The sequence below is a fragment of the Zophobas morio genome, unplaced genomic scaffold, assembly GCF_036711695.1.
Source record: "Zophobas morio isolate AGI-343-1 ecotype UQ-CSIRO unplaced genomic scaffold, CSIRO_AGI_Zmor_V1 ptg000028l, whole genome shotgun sequence".
In the NCBI taxonomy this organism is placed as follows: Eukaryota; Metazoa; Arthropoda; class Insecta; order Coleoptera; family Tenebrionidae; genus Zophobas; species Zophobas morio.
Window position 1 is genome coordinate 5363949 of NW_026972133.1, and position 18058 is coordinate 5382006.

General features: G+C 38.7%; 3 protein-coding genes across 10 annotated transcripts; all 3 read right to left on the reverse strand.

Annotated features, from left to right (window-relative positions):
- Positions 1 to 1058: 1058 nt before the first annotated feature.
- On the reverse strand, positions 1059 to 6067 carry LOC135136859 (ankyrin repeat domain-containing protein 12-like). 3 transcript variants are annotated; one of them, XM_064066309.1, is made up of 8 exons: positions 5972 to 6067; positions 4995 to 5904; positions 4637 to 4946; positions 4168 to 4589; positions 3610 to 4120; positions 3474 to 3557; positions 2747 to 2973; positions 1059 to 2699 (listed from the first exon to the last, which is right to left on the reverse strand). In XM_064066309.1, exons 2-8 carry the CDS (start codon positions 5777 to 5779, stop codon positions 1388 to 1390), a joined length of 3651 nt encoding a protein of 1216 aa, XP_063922379.1. In that variant the 5' UTR covers positions 5780 to 5904; positions 5972 to 6067; the 3' UTR covers positions 1059 to 1387. The 3 variants fall into 3 exon arrangements, with proteins under 3 accessions (XP_063922379.1, XP_063922380.1, XP_063922377.1); XM_064066310.1 differs by having other exon boundaries at positions 1059 to 2684; positions 4995 to 5916; XM_064066307.1 differs by having other exon boundaries at positions 4995 to 5916.
- Positions 6068 to 6087: 20 nt separating this feature from the next.
- On the reverse strand, positions 6088 to 11813 carry LOC135136867 (uncharacterized). Of its 5 annotated transcripts, none has more exons than XM_064066327.1 (7): positions 11564 to 11813; positions 10628 to 11498; positions 9107 to 10574; positions 8836 to 9058; positions 8703 to 8783; positions 8418 to 8653; positions 6088 to 6118 (listed from the first exon to the last, which is right to left on the reverse strand). In XM_064066327.1, exons 3-7 carry the CDS (start codon positions 9829 to 9831, stop codon positions 6094 to 6096), a joined length of 1290 nt encoding a protein of 429 aa, XP_063922397.1. In that variant the 5' UTR covers positions 9832 to 10574; positions 10628 to 11498; positions 11564 to 11813; the 3' UTR covers positions 6088 to 6093. The 5 variants fall into 5 exon arrangements, with proteins under 5 accessions (XP_063922397.1, XP_063922392.1, XP_063922393.1 ...); XM_064066322.1 differs by lacking the exon at positions 6088 to 6118 and adding an exon at positions 8198 to 8358; XM_064066323.1 differs by lacking the exon at positions 6088 to 6118 and adding an exon at positions 8198 to 8358 and having other exon boundaries at positions 10628 to 11511.
- A 282-nt stretch (positions 11814 to 12095) lies between these two features.
- Positions 12096 to 17927, reverse strand: LOC135136857 (uncharacterized). 2 transcript variants are annotated; one of them, XM_064066302.1, is made up of 8 exons: positions 17848 to 17927; positions 16664 to 17471; positions 16306 to 16615; positions 15837 to 16258; positions 14649 to 15789; positions 14513 to 14596; positions 13915 to 14153; positions 12096 to 13867 (listed from the first exon to the last, which is right to left on the reverse strand). In XM_064066302.1, exons 2-8 carry the CDS (start codon positions 17455 to 17457, stop codon positions 12376 to 12378), a joined length of 4482 nt encoding a protein of 1493 aa, XP_063922372.1. In that variant the 5' UTR covers positions 17458 to 17471; positions 17848 to 17927; the 3' UTR covers positions 12096 to 12375. The 2 variants fall into 2 exon arrangements, with proteins under 2 accessions (XP_063922372.1, XP_063922373.1); XM_064066303.1 differs by having other exon boundaries at positions 12097 to 13852.
- Positions 17928 to 18058: the final 131 nt, after the last annotated feature.

Genomic DNA, 18058 nt, shown 5'->3' on the forward strand with positions numbered 1-18058 from the left:
CTATTAACTTCTTGTAGGAGATAGCCAAACAATAAGTTGCCCGCTGAGACAACTTCTGTAATATTATTTGTTAACGTAATTTACTTAAAAAATCTCCGATTATTGCTATGTACACAATGTACAACAAAATATCCAAGGACTTTGATATTTCTGATTAAAATGCTAGCATTGCTGCTAGCATTACTGCTGAATATGGTATTTAGTGTATGTATTATCTCGTATTATCTTTAATCTACAAACTAAAATTTTGTCTTTTCTTCTGACATGCCCAATTTAATTTTTTTTTTTTCACTTTTCTTATAAAGTGGGTTATCCCGTTGGGAAAGTTACAATTAATAATAATATTAATGCTAATAATCATAATAATAATTAGAAATTTATCAGGCTTATGATAACTTTAAAATCTTTGATTCGGTTTTGTACAGATTCGTAAAATGACAACATTTTACGAAACTATCCAAAACCTATTTAAAATTTTTCAACAAATTTTTGGTAGACGATATTCGACAGGTACACGGAAACGGAGGATCTACTTTTCCATACAGAATTGTGTATTTTTTAATGTTTTTGTGGGATGTGGGGCGATTTAGGGGCTGAAAATGTGATTTAACACTTGTTTGGAAAACCCCATAAGGCAAATGAATCCCTAAAACAACAAATACAAGTGATCTTCAACGGCTGACCTTCGAACGTCAAGTAAATTACAATCTAAAGTATTTTTGACGCACTAGTCGATCTCGTTGCTTTCATTGTATGCTAAATTTGATCTAAGCCTTGATTACGCCAATTTTATTAAATTTGTCGAATAAGGTGAAGTGCTTTTTTAAAAGAATAATACGTTGTAGATTATCTAGATATAAATAAAAATCTCTTGAACGAAGGTTACCACTAAAAATAAAATTTATAAAACAAATATCGTCACAGTTCACACAGCCAAGTTAGAAAAAGTTCCGTAAGTCTCGTCTTCAGAAAACTGTCGAGGTTATATTTACACTTTTTTCCTCAGTCAATCTTCCTCCTGACTAATATGTCAACAAAGTGATTAATCAAAATACTAATAAAGCTCAAACATTTACTAAAATTTTAAACAATAGGTCTACACGTTCGCTACATAAACATTAAAGTATTTTTTTGTGTTTTCAACAGGTTCCTAGTTTTCCTATCTACAGATTATCTTTGGAATTTTTGCCTTGAACTGTACGTATTTCAGACATATCACTGCAGTTTGCGTAGATTTTTGATTTGTGTGATGAAGCAGACTTGGATTCTATTTAATTTTTTAAGGTTTACGCTCTTGAACTGTATCTTTACTAGCAAATTTAACAGATTGTTTACCACGCCAATCACAATTTTCGTTCTTAGCATTATAGTTTGATTTGTGTTGATGTTAGGTTTTTTGTAGAAGATTCAGTAGAATTTGGATCAACTGAACTAGACTTTCCTGGGGTTGTAGACTCTGGATCTGTCTTTCCATTTTTAAAAAATCTTCCAGAACGCTTATCATTTGAATCACTAGTTTCGTGTTTATCCTTTGGTGTGATGTGTGCACTTTTAGATGATTTGACAGGACCTGAATCATGTTTTTTATTAGACTCTCTATGATTCTTAGACTGTTTAAGACTATTTCCAGTAGAATGACAGATTTGTCTTCGCGTCTAGAGTGTTTACCATCACCCTTTTGGGACCGTTTTCTAGGAACACGGTGATCTGCTGAATCGTAATTGTCGCTTCTAGGGCGGTGATGTTGACGTCTGGACGACTCTTTCACTTCGTGTCGCGATTTTTTCTCAGTTCTTGTGCTGCGCTGTTGTTCTGAGCCAGTCTTATCCTTAGATCGATTGACACTGCTTCTGCTGTCAAAGGATCTAGCAGAACTTGCACTATCACTACTGGACGATCTTCCAGATTCATGGTCATGTGAATCATAGCTTTCGCTACTACTGCGGTGACGTCTAGAGGAGCGTTTCCCTTTATGGTGTTTTCTGTGTGATTTTTTTTCACGTTTCTTGTCAGTGTCTTCGTCTGAACTTCTACGTCTACGAGAAGATTTATTTTTGACGTAACGTGACTGCTTCTGACGATCATCATTTGAATCATAGTCTTTATAAGAGTTAGATCTCGTTCGGTGCCTAGATGGGTTGTCATCTGAGTCAAAACTTTCGGATCCATCTGTGTATCTAGTAGCATGACGGCGCGACGATCTTCTAAAGTCGCGGTCCGATGAATCATAGCTTTCGCTACGACGACGGTGACGTCTCGGTGAATAGTGCGTTCTATGGTCCCTTCTATGTGATTTTCTCTCGGTTGTGGAATGGTATCGTCCTGGACTTGTTGATCGAGGAGAAAAATTGCTTCTGGTGAGGTAGTTTCTACTTCCAGATGCTTCAGCAAGTCTGTTGTCTTCTTCGGGGTGATATCTGGCGTCATAATTGCGTGGTTCTCTTGGATCGTTGTAAGTTCTCTCCGTACTCGGATACTCAAGTCTTCCATCATCAGTTCTCGGTTTTGAAGATTTGTCGTCTTCTGAGTTGTTAGTTCTATAGGTATATGGTACTGTGTAGTCAAGTTCGTTTTCTGGCGATTCTTTCTGGGTGGCACTTTCAACATCCTTGGAGATGGTTTCACTCTCATTGCGTTCGCTGTGTTCCATTTGATGATGTTTATTTCTGCCATCTTCAGAGTCGCTAGATCCAGCATTACTTATTATTACCAAAATAGATGAAACAGAAATATTGCAAATACTTACGACAAAAAAGACTTCAAATTGTCGATGTTTTCCATTTCGTTACTTTCTAAAAGTAATCCAATCTTCTCCATAGACTGCTTGACATTCTCTCGTTGCTTTTTCATTGTTTCGTATACATTTTGCATCAAGTTTTCCTGATTATTCACATTGTCTGAGATGCTGGCGATCTCTTTCTGCATGTCAGAGGTGGTGGGGGTCATTTTCTGTTGGTCGTCTTGGGTTCGGCTCTTAAACAGTAAGATAAAGCTGTTGAATTGGTTAAAAACTATGTGGTTAGCATTTCATAAGTTTTTGGGGCAACGTCACCAACTTTGAAGGGGTATTGAATGATCATAATTTTCTACTAATTACTAGTTAGTATGCGATGGTATTATTACCATTTTCAGCTTTTGACTTTTGTTGAAAGACAACACTTAAGTTTTCAGTGGTATGACCGTAGTACCTAGTTTTTGCGGTAATTATGGAAATACTATTTCAAGTTAGTATTGTTGTTTGTATTTACAGCCTGTTGAGGACTTGTATCCGGACTTCCTCAAATTTTGCATTGTACTATTCTGGAAAGTTATTAGATTGACATAAAAATGTTTTATAATGCATTGTTTTAATATTGTGCTTGTTAACTAAAAGGATTTCGCTTTAGAAGCTAATTTTATCATTTATATGAGAAACCGGGCTTACTAAACGTTTGGCTTTAGCGGTAAGGTCAGTTAGACAATTGAATACTCACTGTAGGGTTTCGTATAGTCAAGTGGTGTTCCTTGTCGTCGTTTCTTTTCATTTTTTCCTTTCCCTGTTTTTCACCTCTGCGTGACTAAAAACCATCAAGGATGAAATAAGTTTGCTTGATTTTTCTGTGTACTCACTGTGGGTTTAGCAGAGTCGGATTCGTCATCGCTTACTAGCAAGGTGCGGTGAAGTTTTGAATGGTTAGACTGGTGTTTTATGTCATCACTGTTTCCGGGTCCGTCTGGGTGACATTGGTTTTCAAACATTTCTTCTTCAGACCCTTTGTTCTGGCGTGGTTGTACGTCGTCATCGCTCTCTGTAAATTCAAATTGTTCTCGTTCAGCTATTGTCTTATCCAAGTCGACTACTTCTCGCAACGTAACGCAACCGAAATTTTTCTGCGTTTCTTTGTTGCGACAAGCGTTGGATTTTTGTATCAGTTCTTGTATGGTTTGCCCCATGTGTTTCAATTTGTAGAGTTGCGCGATACTTTTCTGGATTCCTTTAAGGGATAAATCGTCGGAAGGTTCTCCTTGGGCATTCTTAGCGCTCTCGTGGAAAGTTGCTTGTAAATTATAGTGTTGGCTGAGGAGGTTTTCGAGTTTCGCTATGACCTCCCGATTGGCGAACATTCCTAGGTACTTTTCACTGAAAATAGTGCGTTAGTTTTGATCAAAGTGCACCTGATGAATTACTTTTTGATAAGTTGATCAATGTATTCACCGTAGGCGTCATTGAAGGGCGTCTGCGCGTGTTCCTGCAAGAACCACGAAAACTTGGCGACGATCCTCGAAATGGTTTCGCCCTCTTTTTCCAGTTCTCGCCTCCGCGTGTTTAAATCTTCGATTAGTTTATGCATATGGATTCGAGCGTCTTGTTTGCTTCTGATGACGCCTAACACGTTCTGGTCTACTTTGCGAACTGAAACTTTGGTGGTTTCTTTGTAGATGTGCATGTGGACTTGCCAGGGGCATTCACACTCTTGACAATTGGGTCTGTTTGCCATGGCGGCACAATACATCAGATTGGGATCGCCGATGATTTCTTTAGGAACCCCGGTCAAGTGACAGGGGTTGTGGCATCGTTGCTTGTAGTGCCACTGGGTCACGTTGTTGACCTTAAACAACAACAAAGTAGAAACTTTTACAACAGTCGAAGTTTTACCTTCACGATTTCTGCACATTTAGGGTCCGTGCAAACCGTTACCGGTTGAGTTAGTTCCTTCACTTCAAGATTAACGCAAGGTATGTGCAATTGCTGTTTGAGTTCTTCGACAGTTTGGTCATCTTGTTGCAATTTTTTTTGATGAGCGTCAAGTACTCTGATGTTGTCTTGGATGAGTTCCAACACTTCCGCAATGGGAGTCGTGAGTTGTTCAATGTGCAACCGGACTTCGTTGATACTGATTGTGTTTTCGACGTCGTGGGGTTTCAAACCTGGACTAGACGCGTCTCCAATAACGTACCTCAATAATCTACAAAACAAGAATTTGGTTTGTGGAAAGAAGACATTGTTTAGTTACCGCTGAATTTCGTTCGACGACACCTGCCAGCTCGTCTCGAAACCTTTGACTTCGCGTTTGGTGTATCGTTTTCCATCTTGACTGGCCAACAAGGCTTTGAATGCTTCGTTGTCCAAACAGAAGACGTTGTCGTCGCTCAAAGGAATATTAGCATGTGGGGGTGTCGACATGATGTCTTTAACCAGAGGCGCCAAACAGTGACTCTTCGTCTCCCCAGCTGTATAACTCTCCGTTTTACTGTAAGTCGTAATGAAAATGATGTTCTGACTGGCACTCTTATCCAGGCGCGTCAATATCTGATTAAGACAGTACTCCGCGAACTTGGTGAACCCTGTCTGATTCGACTTCAAAACGAAACAAATTCCGTGGAGTTTCTTCAGCGTGGTCAAGTACGCAAGGACGTTGTCCAGATTGATTTCGTCTTGTTCCATTCCTCTGGGATCTCCCACTCCCGGTGTGTCGATTAGTCTCAGGTTGAAGGTCCTGTTGTTCATTTTAATCGGGAACATATATTCTTTGACAAACTGAGTGGTGCATTTGCCTTCATCGTAGTCTTCGTTCTCGTCTGCTATGCCGTAAACTTTTCTACTTTCCGTTGAATACATAGGGATTAAAATGTCGATGATCCTTTTTTGTGCTTCTTTGAAACTAGCATATTTGAAGTAGTTCGAAATGGAGTTTACCAGAGTTGACTTCCCGACTCCTGTTTCGCCCAACAGGAGCAGGTTTACGTCATCGTCTGCGTTATAAGTGTCTTGAAACAAATGCTTTATGGGACCAAACATTGTTAAATAATCGGCAAAAGTTTTTCTGGAACTATCGAAGCGTTTCGTCAAAAAGTCAACCGTTGTTTTTAACAGGAAAAAGTTATGTAATCTTTATGAAGTGGGTCGTTGGTTGGAACAGTTAACTAAAAAACAATCTGCTAGCAGTCTTTCAAGGTACACTTAACAAAAATTAAGAAATAATTTTCTTACCTGTTTCTTTAGTGGTAATATTAGTACACTGCATTAATCTGTAGACGATCATTCTGAATATTCTACACACCCACGATAAGGTTATCAGTTTTAAAATCTATAGTCCATGTTGTTGAAAATAATCACCGACGCATAATACTGGAAACACTACGAGTAGAAACACAGTTTTAAAAAAACAACGTTTCTAAATTTATTATGGTATTAACTGAATTAAAAATTCTACCACTAAAATTTAGAGCGTATTTGGTGTAATTCATTTATTCATTGCCTTTAGATATACCATGAGGTTTTTTTTTTTTCTTTGAACATAGGACATACATAGGATCAATGTTAAGTTGGTTGCATACCTGCTTGTAATAGATTGTCAAAGATATTGCCATTGACATTTGGCACTGTCTTCATGTTAAGGTATTGTAATAAGTACAAGTTTAAAGAACAGAAAATTTACGTTATTGATCTTTTTAAAAAAAAAATCGTTAAACATTTTACTGTAAATGTCATCGTTGACATGGCCTACTCGTCAATTATGACGAATCTTATGTGATATTATGTTCAGTTTTTAAAAGTCCAAATCAATCTGTGGTGAACCGGAATTTCAACCCTTAAAACAGTCCTACTGTAGCACATAGTATTTGTCCATAACGATTCTACCCTTCATTATCATGGGAACCAAAAGTCCGAACTTCCCAGTATTGTCAATTAATATCATCTTCAAGGCAAACGATCGCTTCTCACGGCCCCACATAGTCACACTTCCTTCCAGGAATATTCGCCAAAATGCATTCCATGCCCAAATATGGAGAACAACTTCGCGCCCAATCAAATCACTCCAATTGCAATTAATATACAAAGTTGCATGGGAAACCTGGGGTCAAAGCAAACACTTCCGATCAAGGCCAATAAGTCTGACGAATGCGTTATCATTCTGGGGGGTCCGATGCCAATTAATTATGGGAAATGCATTTTTACAAACACTCGCCGCCGTTTCCGGCGACAAAATTGCGAGAAATGCATTTTTTTGTTACATCTTCTTCGCTATTCTCACGCTTGAAAACCCTATAAAAACGTCTCGATGAGAAATAAAATTCAGTTTGATTCCGATTCAGTCTGGCGTGTGGATGGGACTGCTTCCTGGTGTGATCGCGATACCCGACTTCCGGCCGCTGTGCTAGTGGCAAGGGCGAAAGTGCATCTTCCAAGCCAACTTTCTTCAGCTGTTGCAGTGGCGCTTCGTCCCTTCCAATCTTCCACCGAGCCGCTAACTCGACGACATGTAAGTCCCACTGACCTAGTTACGGCATGCCCTATTCTGTCCTTGCGGAGACCGGGTTATCGGTCATTAGCGGCATCTCAGAGTGATTTTAAAGCATCGTCAGGATGAATCTCGCTCATCAAGTGATTGACTCCCCTTATCAAACCAGATTCTTTCGGCTGTATTCGGGACCCCCGTGCCGTATCAGAGGAGTTTGCCCTATAGGGCACTGCCCACGTTTTTATCTCATCTACGCGTTCAATCCCGTGAACCAGCACTCCTCCGCCGTCAAGGAATACGTTTCCAACACTGGAAGCCCTATCCTTTAGGAAGGGTTGTAATTATATCACTTACCCCCCCCCCCCAAATCTCGAGCCATGACCTAGGAAAGCGCCAACAACCCTCTAATTCTCATCTATATTATAGTTTTAATAATACTTTAAAAAGGGAACATTTCACAACCCTGCCCGTTTCTTCTAACTTAGTTTAATGTTTATGTTTACTGCCCTTTTATTATTCTTTCTAATCATGCGCAATATTTTCTTAGTCTTAATCACGAATAAGATGTACGAGCCCTAATCTTGTTCCGTCTCGTTTACTCGTTTAAACTGTAGCATTTGTTTAAATAGATTATCTATGGAGCGAACCGTTTCGCGTTTAACTTACCCTTCTCACATCCCGAAACGGCCCTCACGGGCCAGGACCTAAGGGGCACCATTTTGTGACGCCCACCGGCCATAAAAACTCGGACATCAAAAGTTGGACATTAAATATTGAAATAAATTATAGAAAATAGCCGGCAGGGCCACCACAAATCCATTGGAGGATGGATATGCAACCCAACATACTATGCTCAGAGAAAAAAAAACTTCACGGTATAAAAGTTTTACAAAGACGAAGACTGCACGCAGTCCAACTAAAATGAAGAAGTGAAATTTTGTGACGACCTCTAACACAATAGAATGTACAATTTAATCAAAAAATGCTTAAGATACTAATTGTTAAATATTTTATCGAGGATCTCCTGGTAATGTTGAAGATTTTTGAGCTCTGTCACAATCGTCACTACATCGTCCTTCTTCACCCCAGTTGCAGTGCTTTTAACATTTTTATAACTCTATCGATCTCATTTTTCCTAAAATTGTTATTAAACGTATACAATTATTTAAAAAGAAGTTCACATAAGAAACTCACCTTGTAGAAGACAATGCGGAAGCAATTTCCTCTCCTAAATTGTCATATAAGCGACACTTTTCCAAAAACGTAGCAATTGTAGCAAAATTTTCTAAAGTCTTACGAATTTCCTCCTGTTGCGCATCAACTACTTTATGTGCATCTGTGATAAATTCTTTGTGTTTTTTCAGTATAATTGCTGTCTTTTTTAGGTTTGTTTTTATATCACTATCAACATGGTGTTCTGTTAGCGGTGCCTTAAACCACAAAAGTACAAATTTTTCCAATTTACTTCTATACACTTACCGCATTTTTGCTAAAATCAATATTCGCATAAGTTACGCGATTGTCTTCATTCTGCTTTCTATAATCATTTGCTTGTCTAGACTGTAAGAGTGCTTTGTTGAGCAGACTGAGTGAATATTATATTTCTACATACCTGTCCTTCATGCTGTTCAATTGATCGTTTCATGGCTTCAACCAACTGACACACTGCTTTCGAATCCTCTACGAGTTTTTCGCACTTCTCTAAATTCTGGGAATTGGACTCAATTATGTCCAGTAAGCGAGGCGAATTTTCCTTGAGAAGTGTTTGAATCGCTTCAACCGCACCATCAACCGGAAGTTGAAACGGTTTCAATTTACTAACATAGTCTAGCAGTCTGAAAAACACCACAGATATTTGTTTACCTTAATTTTAATAAAGTTACCGTTTGCACTCTTTTAATGAAGATTTCCAGCTGTACTCAGTGTAACACGTATCTTTTGGACTTAAACTTGTGCCACACTTGTATGCCACCAAATGAACGAACGCTTCATTGTCCACACAGTACATGTTGTCGTTATGTAAGGGAATGTTAATTTGAGGTGATGTCGATTTGATTGTATGTACAATTTTCCTTAAATCACTCTTTGCAACGGTAGGATAAAAGGTAACTTTTCTGCCTTCAGTGAAAATAAAAATAAAATTTTTGACAGCGGCTACGTCTAAATTTGCCATGGTTTGTCTTATCAGGTTTCCGACTGAAACTAGTTGCAGATCCGACGATCTTAGAAAAAAGCAAACTGCGTGCAGCTCTTGTAGATCACCAAGTTGTTGGAAGATATTTTTAAATTGGTTTTGCTCATGTTTCGACATATCAAATCCTGGGGTGTCTATGAGCCTTAACTGATGTCCATTTATCGGGACTAAGTACTCTTTCGTTCTTGTGTTAGTTTTAACATTATATATTCCATCAATGTTTGCGTTTAAGGAAAGAGATACATCTTTGTTATTTGCATTGATTATGGAGAACGATATTGGTGCTGCCACTATGGCCGTACTCATGACAGCAGTATCTATGTTGTCGTACCGAAAGTAGTTGATAAGAGAATTGATGAAAGTTGTTTTTCCAACCCCACGCTCACCAAGCAGAAGTAAATTGAAGACTGTCATACTTTAAACCAAAATCAAAACTTTGCCACTGATTGATGTTTTCTGAAAAAAAAAAGAAAATTTAGTCACAAAAAGCTTAATAGTTATCGACGTTTTGGCAATTTGGTTAAATAAAAAACTGTCAAAGCTTTAATGTTTATTACAGCGTGCTACAAAGCATTTTCTAAACTTAAAACGTCCACACATCATTCTTCGTTTTCAACTGCTTTGAAACTTGTTTCATCTGAACTAGGGACGTTTTTGGTTTCAAGATCGCTGGAAGATCTGACCGAACGTTTATCATCCGAGTCACAACTTTCGTCCTCAGATTTGAGCTTCTTCTGATTTTTAGAACCCTTTTCTTTCGTACTGCGCTCCTTTCTGGACGATTTAGTAGGATGTTCATCAACAAGACTAGGGTGTCAATCAGTCTCAGGTTAAAGATTTTCTGGCCTATTACAATGGGGAATGGATACACTTTGACACGTTGAGTGGCATATTGACTTGAATCTTCCGTTAATCGTAACCGTATTGGTATTAAAATATCGATTTTCCATTTTTGCGCTTCTTTGAAGTTGGGATAAATGAAATAATTCGAAATGGAGTTGATCAAAGTGGATTTTCCGATTCCGGTTTGGCCCAAGAGGAGAAGGTTTATCTCGTCAACTGTGGTTGGACGGCTACCCACTTGAGAGTTAATACTTTCAATCACACGGGTTCCCAAAAGCGCGTTTCTACAACCTCCAACTATATACCTCAATAATCTGAAATAGAGAAATTTTGATTCCAAAAAGAGGACACTTAGGTACGCATTTACCGTTGAATTTCCTTTGACGAGACATTCCAGCTTTGCTCGAAACCTTCCATTGCTTTTGTTGATGGTAATAATTTCCATCTCGCATCTCCAACAAGGCCTTGAATGCTTCGTTGGCCACAGCAAAGATGTTACTATCGCTTAAAGGAATACTCACATGTGGGGGTTTTGACTGTATATTTTTAACCAGTGGTATCAGACAGTGATGCTTCGTTTTGCCAGCTATGTAACCAGCCGCTTTACTATAAGTAGTGATAAAAATAATGTTCTGGCTGGGCCGTACTTTTAGTCGTGTCAGTATATATTGCAGATAGTACTCCACGGAATTTGTGATTCTGGTCTGATTCGCTTTCAAAACCAAACAAATCGCGTGGAGTTTCCCCTGGCTTTCCAAGTACGCAAGGATATTGTCTAGAATAAGATTGTTTTGTTCCATTCCTCTGCGATACTCAATTCCTGGCGTATCAATCAATCTCAAGTCAAAGGTTTTGTCGTCCATTTTGATGGGGAATCGGTACACTTTGCCGTACTGAGTGGCACATTTGATCTCTCCGTGGAGTTTGTTCCTATTTTGACCAGAACCATTGATACTTTCCGGTGCGTTTAAAAACACGGGAATTAAAATATCGACTTTCTCTTTTTGCGCTTCCTTAAAGTTGGGATAATTGAAATAATTCGAAATGGAATTTATCAAAGTCGATTTTCCGGCGCCTGTTTCGCCCAGTAGGAGGAGGCTTATATCACTGGGTGGGTTAGGAGCAACTTCAGTGAAACTACGAATAAAACTCCACATTTTGGAGTTATTGCCAAAAGATTTTTTGGAACGATCCATTTTTAATGTAATGGGTTGTTGGTTGGAGCAGTTAACTTGTAGCTACAAAACAGTACTAGCAATCTTTCAAGGTATACTTAACAAGAGTTCAAAAATATTTCTCTTACCTGTGCCTTTAGTGATAATATTAAATACACTGCAGTGATCTATCTGTAAACTATCGTTCTGAAGACACCCACGATAAGGTTATCAGTTTTAAAATCTTTAGTCCACGTTGTTAAAAAATAATCACCGACGCATAATAATGGAAACACTATCAACACCGTTTTCAAAAGACAAAATTACAAAGTTTTTGTCACTATGTAGGGGAAAAATGTTATTTTATTAAATGCGTTTTATTATAGAACACTCGGTAGTTGAAATAGATAAATAAGTTTGGAATAAACACTATGGCGTTATCAGATTAGACAATAAGTAAAAGGTGGCAGATTAACACAAATAAGATAACTCTAAAATAAAATTTTATCATTTTCTGTCATTAATTACAAAACGACATGTGATTATAAACAAAAACACTTAAAAAAAAACGTTTTTAAATTTATTGTGGTATTGATTGTCTTAAAAAGTTTCTAAAAGGTACTACCTCAGATTCATGTGACGCTGGTGGTACTCTGAGATGAGTGATGTTAAGTAAAAATAACTTTGCAGTTTTTTAACACATTATTTTATTGTTATGTAACAAAACACATATATAGAATTTCAGAAATATAAAAGTTTTACAAAGACGAAGACTGCAGTCAGTCCAACTAAAATGAATAAATGAAATATTGTGACAAACTCTAACACAATAGAGTGCAATATTTAATTAAAAAGTGCTTAAGATACTAATTGTTAAGTAGTCTATCGAGAACCTCCTGAAGTTCTACCAACTCTTGTGTGCTTTTAAAATTGTTTCCTGAATTTTTCGTTAAACTGTGTGTTATTCAGACTTGGATCTTATTTTATTTTTAGGCTTACTCACTTGAACTGTATCTTTATTAGAAGATTTAACAGATTGTTTATCAAGGGAATCACAATTTTCTTTGTTCTTATTAGGCTGCTTTTCAGACTCTCTTTCATTGCTGTTAGGTTCTCTTGTGGAAGATTGACTAGAATGTGGATCAACCAAATCAGACTTTCCCAGGGTTGCAGACTTTTCATCTTTCGTGTTTCCACTCTTAGAAGATTTTGCAGGACGCGTATCATTTGAATCACCAGTTTTTTTTTTATCTTTTGGTACGCTGTGTGCACTTTTGGAAGATTTGACGGGACGGTCACCAACTGAATCGTGTTTTTTATTAGACTGTCTTTGATTCTTGGACTTCTTAAGACCATTTCCAGTAGTATGACCACCATCTGAATCACAGTCAGATTTGTCTTTGCGTCTAGAGTGCTTATTACCACTTCTTTGGGACCATTTTCTAGAATCACGGTCATCCGAATCGGAAATGTCGCTTCTAGAGCGGTGACCATGACGTTTAGACGACTCTTTCACTTCCTGTCGCGATTTTTTCTCAGTTCTTGTGCTGCGGTGTTGTTCTGAGCCTCTTGATCTACCAGTCTTATCCTTAGATCGTTTGACACTGCTTCTGCTGTCAAAGGATTTAGCAGAACTTGCACTACCACTACTAAACGATCTTCTAGATTCATCGTCATCTGAATCATAGCTTTCGCTACTACTGCGGTGACATCTACACGAGCGTTTTCCTTTATGGTGTCTTCTGTGTGATTTTTTCTCACGTTTCGTGTCAATGTCTTCGTCTGAACTTCTACGTCTACGAGAAGATTTATTTTTGACGTGACGTGATTTCTTATGACGATCATTACTTGAATCATAGGCTTTATAAGATTTAAATTTCGTTCGGTTCCTAGATGGGTTGTCGTCTGAGTCATAACTTTCGGATTCGCCTGTGTATCTCGTAGCATGACGGCGCGACGATCTTCTAAAGTCACGGTCCGATGAATCATAGCTTTCGCTACGACAACGGTGACGTCTAGGTGAATAATGCGTTCTATGGTCCCTTCTGTGTGATTTTCTCTCGGTTGGGTAATGGTATCGTTCTGGACTTGTTGATCGAGGAGAAAAATTGCTTCTGGTGAGGTGGTTTCTACTTCCAGATGCTTCTGCAAGTCTGTTGTCTTCTTCGTGGTGATATCTGGCGCCACTATGTCGTGGTTCTCTTGGATCGTTGTAAGTTCTCTCCGGACTCGGATACTCAGGTCTTGCATCGTCAGTTCTCGGTTTTGAAGATTTGTCGTCTTCTGAGTTGTTAGTTCTATAGGTATATGTTACTTTGTAGTCAAGTTCTGGCGATTCTTTCTGGGTGGCACTTTCAAGATCCTTGGAGATGGTTTCACTCTCATTGTGTTCGCTGTGTTCCGTTTGATGATGTTTATTTCTGCCATCTTCTGAGTCGCTAGATTCAGCATTACTTATTATTACCAAAATAGGTGAAACAGAAATATTGCAAACACTTACGACAAAAAAGACTTAAGTTGTTTTTTCAAAGTGTCGATGTTTTCCATTTTGTTACTTTCTAAAAGTAATCCAATCTTCTCCATAAACTGCTTGACATTCTCTTGTTGCTTTTTCATTGTTTCGGATACATTTTGCATCAAGTTTTCCTGATTATTCACATTGTCTGTGATACTGGCGAGCTCTTTCTGCATGTTGGAGGCGGCGGGGGTCAATTTCTGTTGGTCGTCTTGGGTTCGGCTCTTAAACAGTAAGATAAAGCTGTTGAATTGGTTAAAAAGTATATGGTTAGGATTTCATAATTTTGAATGATCATAAGTTTCTACTAATTGCTAGTTTAATTCAAATCTTTATTTTGCGTGCGGTTCAAATTTTACAAGTCAAATCAAATTATATATACGAGTAATGTGCAAAAAATTGTATTATTCTGGAAAGTTATTAGATTGACATAAAAATTTTCGATAATACGTTTTTTCAATATTGTACTTGTTAACTAAAAGGATTTCACTTTAGAAGCAAATTTTATAATTTATATGAGAAACCGGGCTTACTAAACGTTTGGCTTTAGCGGTAAGGTCAGTTAGACAATTAATTTACTCACTGTAGGGTTTCGTATAGTCAAGTGGTGTTCCTTGTCGTCGTTTCTTTTTATTTTTTCCTTTCCCTCTATTTTACCTCTGCGTGACTAAAAACCTTCAAGGATGAAATAAGTTTGCTTAAATTTTCTGTGTACTCACTGTGGGTTTAGCAGAGTCGGATTCGTCATCGCTTACTAGCAAGGTGCGGTGAAGTTTTGAATGGTTGGACTGCTGTTTTATGTCATCACTGTTTCCGGGTCCGTCTGGGTAACATTGGTTTTCAAACATTTCTTCTTCAGACGGTCTAGCGGAATGCGCACTATCTGAATCATGATTTTCAAAATCGTGCCTAGAATGTCTGCTCCTCTCAGTATATTCTCTTCTAGACGAGTTTCTAAAATCGTCGCTTCTATGGGGTTGTCTTGTAGGCGAGTATTCCACTTTGTTGTGCTTGCTGGGTGATGTGTTGTAGTATTCTTCTGAAGAATTATTTCCGGGAAAGTGGTTTCTACGTCTGGTTGACGATCTTTCTTCTTTTTCTACGTGGCGTTGATGAGCATAATTGCGTCGGTCGTATTTTGCCTTTGCTTCATTTCTGTGTGATTTTACAGGCTCATAGCCATCTGAATCCCTAGAATATTGGGTTCGATGTTTGAAATTGTCTCTTTGGGTGTAGGTATCTCGTGGTTGGACGTAACGTCTGTCTGGAGATGTTCGTCTTGAGTGTTGCCTAGAATTAAATCCGTCATCATCTATGAAAGTTCTCGGCTTTGACGATTGTCTAGATGTGGAATGATGATAATTTGAAAAGATTGATCTGTCGTCTTCTCGGTTGCTACCGTTATACGTGTATGTTACTGCACTCACAGGTTCGTACGGAACGTAGCTTTCTTTGCCCCAGTCTACGTCCACTTCATATTCTTCTTCAGACGCTTTGGTCTGGCGTGGTTGTTCGTCGTCATCGCTCTCTGTCAATTCACATCGTTCTCGTTCAGCTGCTGTCTTATCCAAATCGACTACTTCTCGCAACGTAACGCAACCGAAATTTTTCTGCCTTTCTTTGTTGCGACAAGCGATGGATTTTTGTATCAGTTCTTGTATGGTTTTCCCCATGTGTTTCAATTTGTAGAGTTCGGCAATACTTTTCTGGATTCCTTTAAGGGATAAATCGCCGGGAGGTTGTCCTTGGGCATTCTTAGCGCTCTCGTGAAAGGTTGCTTGTAAATTATAGTGTTGGCTGAGGAGGTTTTCGAGTTTCTCTATGACCTCTCGATCGGCGAGCCTTCCTAGGTACTTTTCACTGAAAATAGTGCGTTAGTTTTGGTCAAAGTGCATCTGATCAATTACTTTTTGATAAGTTGCTCAATGTATTCACCGTAGGCGTCATTGAAGGGCGTCAGCGCGTGTTCTTGCAAGAACCACGAAAACTTGGCGACGATACTCGAAATGGTTTCGCCCTCTTTTTCCAGTTCTCGCCTCCGCGTGTTTAAATCTTCGATTAGTTTATGCATATGGAATCGAGCGTCTTGTTTGTTTTTGATGACGCCTAACACGTTCTGGTCTTCTGTGCGGACTGAAACTTTGGTGGTTTCTTTGTAGATGTGCATGTGGACTTGCCAGGGGCATTCGCACTGTTGACAATTGGGTCTGCCTGCCATGGCCGCACAACACATCAGTTTGGGATCGCCGAACATTTCTTTAGGAACCCCGGTCAAGTAACAGGGGTTGTGGCATCGTTTCTTGTAGTGCCACTGGGTCACGTTGTTGACCTTAAACAACAACAAAGTAGAAACTTTTAGAACAGTCGAAATTTTACCTTCACGATGTCTGCACATTTAGGGTCCGTGCAAACCGTTACCGGTTGAGTTAGCTCCTTCACTTCAATATTAACGCAAGGTATGTGCATTTGCTGTTTGAGTTCTTCGAGAGTTTGGTCATTCTGTTGCATTTTTTTTTTATGAGCGTCGAGTACTCTGATGTTGTCTTGGATGAGTTCCGACACTTCCGCAATGGGAGTCGCAAGTTGTTCAATGTGAAATCGTACTTCGTTGATACTGATTGTGTTTTCGACGTCGTGGGGTTTCAAACCTGGACTAGACGCATCTCCAATAACGTACCTCAATAAACTACAACACAAGAATTTGGAGTGTGGAAAGAACACATTGTTTAGTTACCGCTGAATTTCGTTCGACGACACCTGCCAGCTCGTCTCGAAACCTTTGACTTCGCGTTTGGTGTATCGTTTTCCATCTTGACTGGCCAACAAGGCTTCGAATGCTTCGTTGTCCAAACAGAAGACGTTGTCGTCGCTCAAAGGAATATTAGCGTATGGGGGTCTTGACTTGATGTCTTTAACCAGTGGCGCCAAACAGTGACTCTTCGTCTCCCCAGCTGTGTAACCTGCCGTTTTACTGTAAGTCGTAATGAAAATGATGTTCTGACTGGCACTCTTATCCAGGCGCGTCAATATCTGCTTAAGACAGTACTCCGCGAACTTGGTGAACCTCGTCTGATTGGACTTCAGAACGAAACAAATCCCGTGGAGTTTCTTCAGCGTGGCCAAGTACGCAAGGACGTTGTCCAGATTGATGTTATCTTGTTCCATTCCTCTGGGATCTCCCACTCCTGGTGTGTCGATCAGTCTCAGGTTGAAGGTCTTGTTGTCCATTTTAATCGGGAATACGTAGACTTTGACGTACTGAGTTGCAGATTTGCCTTGGTCGTGGACTTCGTTCTCGTCTGCTGTGCCAAAAACTCTGCTACTTTCGGCTACGTTTAAATACATGGGGATTAGTATGTCGATGTCCCGTTTTTGCGCTTCTTTGAAACTGGCATAATTGAAGTAGTTCGAAATGGCGTTGACCAGAGTTGACTTTCCGACTCTTGTTTCGCCCAAAAGGAGGAGGTTTACGTCATTGTCTGCGGCGTCGGTGATTTTGAAGAAACTCTTGAAATAATAGTTCATCATTTTGGTAAGGGTTTCTATGGAAAGATTGATATCGGCAATTAACAGTTTTTAAAATACTGGAACGTATTATCACTGAGATAAGATAATATTGGGAGTAGTCAAAATTTACAAACTTATATACAAAGACAAACAGATAATTGAAAATATAAGCTTTTCTATGAAATTTAACTTTCTGTTCTATACTACTATAGTACTATCCTGTACTATTTAATAAATAAATAAATGTGCAGCTAGTTTGACAACTGATTTTTGTGTAAAGTATTGAGGTGTTCGTTCATTAAATCCGTAATCTTTGTGTGAAACACAGTTCAGTTCAAAGAACATTTAGTCGATTCAACGGTGTTATTTCACGTCCTGTAATGCCCACGAATAAAAAAATTAAAGTCTTACCTGCCCCTCCAATGATAACACTATAAATCTACATTAATCAAGCCTGTGAACAAAGTTTCACATCGTTATATACTTGTGATATCGTTATCAGTTTTAAATTTTTTATCGTAAATTGTATTACAGGTACGTAGTTCTTGTCAACTTATATTGATAAAAATTGGCAACTGAATTTATTAAACGAATATTAGTGATTCTGTGCAGAATCAGAGTA

Bases quoted from the DNA above. Each gene is read 5' to 3' on its own strand.
- LOC135136859 (XM_064066309.1), bottom strand. From the start codon at position 5,779: ATGTTTGGTCCCATAAAGCATTTGTTTCAAGACACTTATAACGCAGAC. The intron at 2,974-3,473 runs GTGAGTATTCAA...TTACTGTTTAAG, and splicing joins TGACTATACGAAACCCTACA to AGCCGAACCCAAGACGACCA. The intron at 2,700-2,746 runs GTAAGTATTTGC...GGTAATAATAAG, and splicing joins AATTTGAAGTCTTTTTTGTC to TAATGCTGGATCTAGCGACT.
- LOC135136867 (XM_064066325.1), bottom strand. From the start codon at position 9,831: ATGACAGTCTTCAATTTACTTCTGCTTGGTGAGCGTGGGGTTGGAAAA. The intron at 9,059-9,106 runs GTAACTTTATTA...GGTGTTTTTCAG, and splicing joins TCATTAAAAGAGTGCAAACG to ACTGCTAGACTATGTTAGTA. The intron at 8,784-8,835 runs GTATGTAGAAAT...GCACTCTTACAG, and splicing joins TTGAACAGCATGAAGGACAG to TCTAGACAAGCAAATGATTA.
- LOC135136857 (XM_064066302.1), bottom strand. From the start codon at position 17,457: ATGATGAACTATTATTTCAAGAGTTTCTTCAAAATCACCGACGCCGCA. The intron at 16,616-16,663 runs GTAACTAAACAA...CTTGTGTTGTAG, and splicing joins TCGTCGAACGAAATTCAGCG to TTTATTGAGGTACGTTATTG. The intron at 13,868-13,914 runs GTAAGTGTTTGC...GGTAATAATAAG, and splicing joins CAACTTAAGTCTTTTTTGTC to TAATGCTGAATCTAGCGACT.